This window comes from Phaethon lepturus, unplaced genomic scaffold (genome assembly GCF_000687285.1).
Source record: "Phaethon lepturus isolate BGI_N335 unplaced genomic scaffold, ASM68728v1 scaffold2352, whole genome shotgun sequence".
Taxonomy (NCBI): Eukaryota; Metazoa; Chordata; class Aves; order Phaethontiformes; family Phaethontidae; genus Phaethon; species Phaethon lepturus.
Genome location: NW_010522419.1, coordinates 41,640 through 48,726, shown reverse-complemented (window position 1 = coordinate 48,726; position 7,087 = coordinate 41,640). Strand labels below are relative to the sequence as shown.

Sequence of the window (7,087 nt, the reverse complement as noted above, 5' to 3'; positions counted from 1 at the left end):
ATCACTCAGGTTTTTAAAAGTAGTCCCTGTATTCCCCTGATGTCCGAACATCCTTAGTGAAAGGAAGTAAACCTTGCCATGTGCCTGACAACAAAATACCTAATTAACTGCATGTTTTATGATAAGGAAAAAAAATGTTTCTGAATGCAGTACAAACTGTTCAAAGAAATAGAATAGAGAAGATACTAACTTCAGAATACTATTGACCTTACAGTAAATAACCACCTTTATTTTATTTTTAACTAGTACCACCCATGAACACAAATATAAGCTGTACTGCAATTGAAGATAGTATCTTCTACAACCAGAATGAAGATAATGTGGATAGGCTACTAGGAAAAGTTAGACAGAGGCAATATCCTTTAAGAGGTCAGTTGAAATAGCTGGGAAAAGTACACAAACTTCGGGCATGCATGTTTGTCTGAAGGAGGACACATTTCACGGAAGGCTTATCTAGGCTTTCTAACTCTCCTGGAAGAGACCTACTCTGATTTCAAACTGTGGCTACTGACATCCCTCATCCAGCTCCTCTTGAGCCTTTTTTTTTTTCTTTTGCCTTCTAGAAAGAGCCTGATCTCAGATTTGCAAACTTTTTGGGACATAATATTTTCATGAAAGCCATTCGAAATTTAACATGACAAAGAGGGTAGAGAAACGGGTTCAAAGAGGAATTGAGCCACAAAAGCCAAAAGGTTATTTCATACAGGGACTTATGGATGCACGTTCCTTGGCAGGCCCCACGAATGATCATCAGTAAAGTGTATGGGGCCCAGCAAATGGCAAAGACACATACAATTATGGCGAGCGACTTCGCTATTTTCTTGTCCTGCTGCAGTTTTGACCCAGTCCTTGAATGGAAAGAAACAGAGAAGTCATGTTCTGGGGTTACAGAATTGCCTCTGGGTGGAGACGAGCTCTCAGTTACCAAAGACTCTTTCTTTGGCCTTGTGGAGGAAGAAACACTCTCCTCCACTTCCGACGGAGGAGAAAACACTCCTCGCCTCAGCGAGAGGCAAAATCTCCAGGACAGGCTGCTGCTCTTTGGAGGCTCACAGTCCTGTACGCTGCCGTGCCGCTGTCGCCTCTGGATGTTGTGGAAAATGTGCATGTTGAAGTAGGTCACCGAGAGCAGCGGCACGAAGAACTCCAGGGTGGACGCGCACAGGAGGAAGTACCAGTTGTCGAAGAACTCGGCGCAGCACTGATCTGCCGCTACCACGCTGTGTCCGGCCACGTGCTCCCAGAAGAGGATTGCTGGGCAGTAGAGGAGGAAGGCAAAGACCCAGATGGCCACCATCTTGACAACAGGGTTGGACGTTACTCCCTGTTGGGCTCTGTAAGACACCTGTGAGGGAAAAAAGAAAAAGGCCACACCTGTAGAGACACCTTTTGGAAACGGCAGCAGTAGCAGGAGAGGAACTCAGCAATGTTCTTGATAATTTAGAGCTGGGGCTACGCTGATCAGATTGAAGTTCACCCACGTATGTTTAATTCATTGATGTTGACATAACATAGGGGTGTCTTTCTATAGTTGAATATAACTCTGCTACGATCCTGGTCCAGGTGATGAAACATGATCATCCATCAGTACCTAGTAATTTGGTAAGCCTTGTTTGAGACATCTGTGATCTGAAGTGCCAGAGTAATTAGTATGCTATAGTTGTTCAGAGCATGACTCCCATTCACTGACAACTGCACTCCTTTTTACAACATTTTACAAGCAAATAGGACTATATGCGTCACAGTGGTCAACAGAAAATGTGGCACATATACTTAACACCCACCTTTGAGAAAATTGTTTATTGCACACTTCATGAGGAGACAGGAATAGATGCCAGCTCTGCAATGCAGATTTTAGCTGATTAAACCACAAAATCATCCCTTTTCTTCCTTCTCCCCCCACTCTGGGGCCAGTACATATTTTCCACTGTAAGTTGCAGAACAGACAGATATCTTGTAGCTCACATCCTGCTCCATCCCTTTCACAGGGTGACAGGGTGAATGCATAAATCTGGGAGCTTAGATAACCAGGTGGAAAAAAAAAAGTATGACTTAACGTCATTAAAGACTATCATGCAAATATCCATAGGTCTTAATTACATTTGCTCAGCTCGTCTTAATTTTGCACTTTCTAAATGATGAGTCTTTGGCTTTCCAGTGTAATGTGCAAAATGTTTTGGTGTTTGATTTCCCAGATTTTTTGCTTTAAATAATATAATATAAAATAATAAAATGCAATAAAATGGCAAGTAAAATAAGTAAAATCAATTATAATTAACAAAAATAAAACAGAAAATCTATCATATAACATTTATCTTGACATTCTCAGACCTGGAACCTTTAGGTCTCCCCAACATTTCCCTGCCACTTGAGCTAACAGAGTGACTAGTGAGAAATTCTGGTCTCCATCCTTAGCATGAACCAAGGCTTAAAGCACCTGTATGGTGGGTAGGATGCTCTGCAGAGAGGAGAAACACAGAGTGCATCCTGGGGGTTCTGGTGGATAAAAAGCTGGACATGGGCCGGCAATGTGCGCTCGCGGCCCAGAACGCGAACACCCAACTGTACCCTGGGCCGCATCCAAAGCAGCGTGGCCAGCAGGTCAAGGGAGGGGATTCTGCCCCTCTGCTCCGCTCTGGTGAGACCCCACCTGGAGTCCTGTGTCCAGCTCTGGAGCCCTCAGCATAGGAAAGACAGGGACCTGTTGGAGCGGGTCCAGAGGAGGGACACAAAAATGATCAAAGTGATCATGGAACACCTCTCCTGTGAGGACAGGCTGAGAGAGTTGGGGTTGTTCAGCCTGGAGATGAGAAGGCTCTGGAGACACCTTCTTGCAGCCTTCCAGTATTTAAAGGGGGCTTCTAAGAAAGATGGGGACAGACTTTTTCGGAGGGCCTGTTGCGATAGGACGAGGGGCAGTGGTTTTAAATTAAATGAGGGTAGATTTTGACTAGATAGAAGAAAGAAATTTTTCCCAGTGAGGGTGGTGAAACCCTGGCACAGGTTGCCCCGAGAGGTGGTAGCTGCCCCATCCCTGGAAACACTCAAGGTCAGGTTGGACGGGACTCGGAGCAACCTGGTCTAGTTGAAGATGTCCCTGCTCATTGCAGGAGGTGCTGGACTAGATGGCCTTTAAAGGTCCCTTCCAACCCAAAGATTCTATGATTCTATGATCTGAAGTTTGTGGTTCTGCCCCAGGCACCGAGGGGAGTTTATTGCCGCATGTCCACAGGCAGTCTCTGCAGTCTGCCCCTTGTCCCACTCTCTGCCCTGTTTGCTCTTGCTTCCAGTCTTCTCCAGTAACATTTGGAGCCACATCTCAGGCCTACACAACCTCCCCAGTGTCCTTTACCTCACTGCCCTAGCCCAACTGCCTTTTCCTCCCATGCCTGATTTTAGGTCCAAACCCAAATCCAGTTTATTTCAAATTCCCTCTTTCCTTGCCCCCTTTTTACCAGCATCCTGCCTTACCCTTTTCACCCCTCAGCCTGCTTTCCCTCAAGCAGTAGCACAACAGCAATCCACAACAGAAATTGTGAGAAAAGTCCTGTTTGACCAGCCTTGGGCTGGAGCACACTCAGTGTGCTCCACATGCCAGCACATTTTTGAGGGGTATTATTTCGATTAAATTTTGGTTTATACTCAGCAACATGACAAAGGTTGGTCAGTATAATCCACCAATGACTTTGTGACAAAATCAGGGAAGCTATAAACAGGGTACTTACAGCTTTAGTTACTGACAGGAAACGGTCGTAGCTGATAAGAACAATGTTAAATACTGAAGCTGTGCACAGGAGATAGTCCGTAGCTAGCCAGAGCTTGCAGACGCCTCTTCCCAAGTGCCATTTGCCCGTCAAGCTGTAAGGGATGTAGAGAGGTATGCAGAACGCACCTATGGAAAGCAACCAGAGAGACACCATGTAGTTCATACAGATTGCAAACGGTACTCCTGGAAGCAGAGACACTATTCTGGTGATTGGCTAAAAAAAATAATTCAATAACGGTGAATATATAATTTATATACAGAAATTCTTACATTCTCACAAGATCTGACAGTGACTTTCTATGTATTTGATCTTAGTGTATTTGGGTACGCTGATTGCTGGGAATAAGCTCAGGGCAAATCAGCAAAGAAAGATCTGCTGAAGAAGAAAACTGCAGCCTAACCAACTTACAGTTTCTAAAGATATATAATCAGTGCTGCAGCATATATGCACTGCGGTTGCACGCTGACATGTAATCTCATCGCTATGTATCCTCTAGTCTTTTATCTGTGTTAGAGTTTTCACCCAAATATACCTATAGATGTTGCTAATGTCAGTTATTAATGTAAGATTGGTTAGCATTTGTAAGCTAGAGACAATATACTGGGCAGCCTGTGTAGTATCTGGACACCTCTTCTACCATAGAACAGACATAGGAGAGGTGTGAAACCGCCTCCCACTTCTTAAAAGTGTTTTAATCTCATGCTAGTTCTCCAGCTGAGATGAACTCCAGAACTACTTTTTGGTTTGTTACATTTGTTTTTTCTCTTAAAGGCCTTCCACTGAGGTACTTCTATAAGCAAGTCATGAGTGTGTTTTAATTTTAAGCCAGCAACAACTTCATTTTACCACTGATATTCTTTCAAAAGCATGGTGCAATATCTGATGCTACATTCCTGAAAACGCTGATCAGTAGAGACAAATATAAAACCATATGCAGCCTCAAGATCCATTTAAAACTCTTCAAAGTATTCTTTTTCAATATGTCCATCAAGAACTTACTTAGAAGCTACTGAACATATCTGGGCTGATGTGGCCCACTGACAATAATCCTCTGGGTAATGAGCTGACAAACTGTTATCAACAGGCAAATGCGCAGAGCGCTTCCAATTCTGATGGCTTGTTTTAACATATACCTTAAATATAAACCGCATCACTTTTGTGCAAATTACTCATTTTTCAGATTTGCTGATGACAGCTACTGCTCTCATCAACTTCAACAGGATCAATGTTTGGCACCATGTCAAAAAATAATGACTGCTTTTAACTGTAGATATAAATACAGATGCAAGAACCATGTTTTAAGCATTTATATTTGAAACTATTCTCACTGTTACTAATTAGAGGTTGCAAAAGACATGAGTTACATGCCTGGAAAGATTCCCAACTTCTAAGAAATTAAAAAAATACCACAGCAGCTTCAGAAAATAAAGCATTTTCTGACTGATGCCAAAATCCTAGATTTACACGGTCTACAGGCCAACACAATACTGATACCAATCATGTCCTCTTGGCTGAATTAAGTCTCCATGAAGCACTAGCCATGAACAAGAAATGATGTAGAAGGTGGGTATTTAAATCTCTTGACTAAACTGTAAGATACGAGGAGAAACAGACTTTTGCAGAAGACCTAAGCGATGAAATGACATCTGTAGCAAATTGTCTGCCTGGAGCAGGAAAGCAAAGGCTTCAGCATATGTATCGTTTGGTTTCTGCCCCATGGGGTGAGCCCCAGAGTTAGGCACCACAGGTTACAAATGGCATAAATAGAGGAAAATCTTGAAGGCTAAACTAATACACTTCACTACAAATACTGACAAAGGAACAGCAGTTAGGAAGGAGAGTATTGCCGGAAGTGGAGCAGGTCAATGAGCACAGTTTCCCTCCTCATGATTTAGTGAATACTGGTCTCTGTGGCCATCCTGAAGAAAAAGCACTTGTGTGCAGAAGTACCTCCTCGCCAGCCTCAAGTCAAGATGTTTGCTGAAACACCTGCCACAGGGACATGGTTTTGTCAGGCTTTCTCTGCTGCACGGGCTGTTTCCCTGGCCTGAACCCTGAAGGAGTGCTGCACAAGGCATCCACGTCCCCCGCCTCCTCGCCTGGCATCACCCACCAGGACCAGCTCTCCTGGACTTCTGCAATGACACTATGGTAAAAGGGAAAACAGGTGGGAGATGCCAGCAGGCTATTGCTGGCATGGGGCAAGCAATCTGATCTATAGCCTGCATTGAGTTGAAGCCAGTAAAAAGTCATAGTGGTAAAGTGTTTTGGTGTGGTGTAATACACTCATAAGCCATTAGCACTATGTAGAGAAGTAATTCGTTTACCTGGATGTACCACAGATAGATATATAAGAAAACAGTTACACTGTCAAACATAAGGTTGTTCTGAAGTGTGTGATCTTACAGGAGGACCAGAGGTAAACCATGAACTGTAGCACACAACCTCTGTCCTTCAACTGGTATTCACATACAATAGCTGCTCCTTTCTCCTGAAGCAACATTAGAAGTATTTCTATGAAAAAGGATACATTTCTCATTATAACATGTTTTGAGACATAATAGGCTGCCAAAACACTTAATGCAGCTCCCACCATTCCTGACCCTTCTTCTAGACACACAACAGGGAAATAGGTCTCTTAGAAGAAACCACCCCACAAAACAAGCCCCCCTTGCTTCTCCAAAGGTTCCTAGCAAACAAAGACAACATGCCTCCACGGCTGCGACTTACCCACTGCAAAGTCAGAAATGGCAAGATTGAGAAAGTAATAGTTACTCCGGTGCCTGAGACTTCTGTCCGTGATGAAAGCAAGGATCACCAGGACATTTCCGAGGATGGTGACCAGAGCTAGCAACACCATGAGGAAAGCCAGCAGCACCAACACGCCCAGTGAAAACTGGGAGCTCGCTGGCTGTGTGGACAAAGTCTCATTACACATCCCATCCGTATGCGGAGTTTCGGCAGTGCTGCTGTGCATGTTGCGTACCCAGGTCAGTTCAGTCTGGGAAGAAATTCGCATCTGGCAGAGTTATCCAAAAGGTTGAGACACGTCTATTAACAGGCCGGGCTGAATACTGACACATCCAAACAAATTCACAGTAACAAAATAATGGAACACAAGACTTCAAGGAGCTTCTAATGTTCCTTGACCTGAATGCACCTATTGGCTTGAAAACAATATCTATAAAAAAGACACCTCATAAGCAGCGGTAAGTGCACACTTTAAAATAAATTATCTCTTTCTCTCCTGACTGCTGATCCTTATCTACTGAGGTCAGAAAAGTTAGTCTGAAAACAACCCTTTTCACAGTCAAGCAGTT

At 43.7% G+C, this 7,087-nt stretch overlaps 1 protein-coding gene across 1 annotated transcript; it reads right to left on the bottom strand.

Moving 5' to 3' along the window:
• Window positions 1–559: 559 nt before the first annotated feature.
• LOC104616701 (histamine H3 receptor-like) lies at window positions 560–6,786 on the bottom strand. The gene is made up of 3 exons (XM_010281793.1): window positions 6,498–6,786; window positions 3,726–3,892; window positions 560–1,345 (listed from the first exon to the last, which is right to left on the bottom strand). Exons 1-3 carry the CDS (start codon window positions 6,784–6,786, stop codon window positions 560–562), a joined length of 1,242 nt encoding a protein of 413 aa, XP_010280095.1.
• Between the last annotated feature and the right edge of the window lie 301 nt (window positions 6,787–7,087).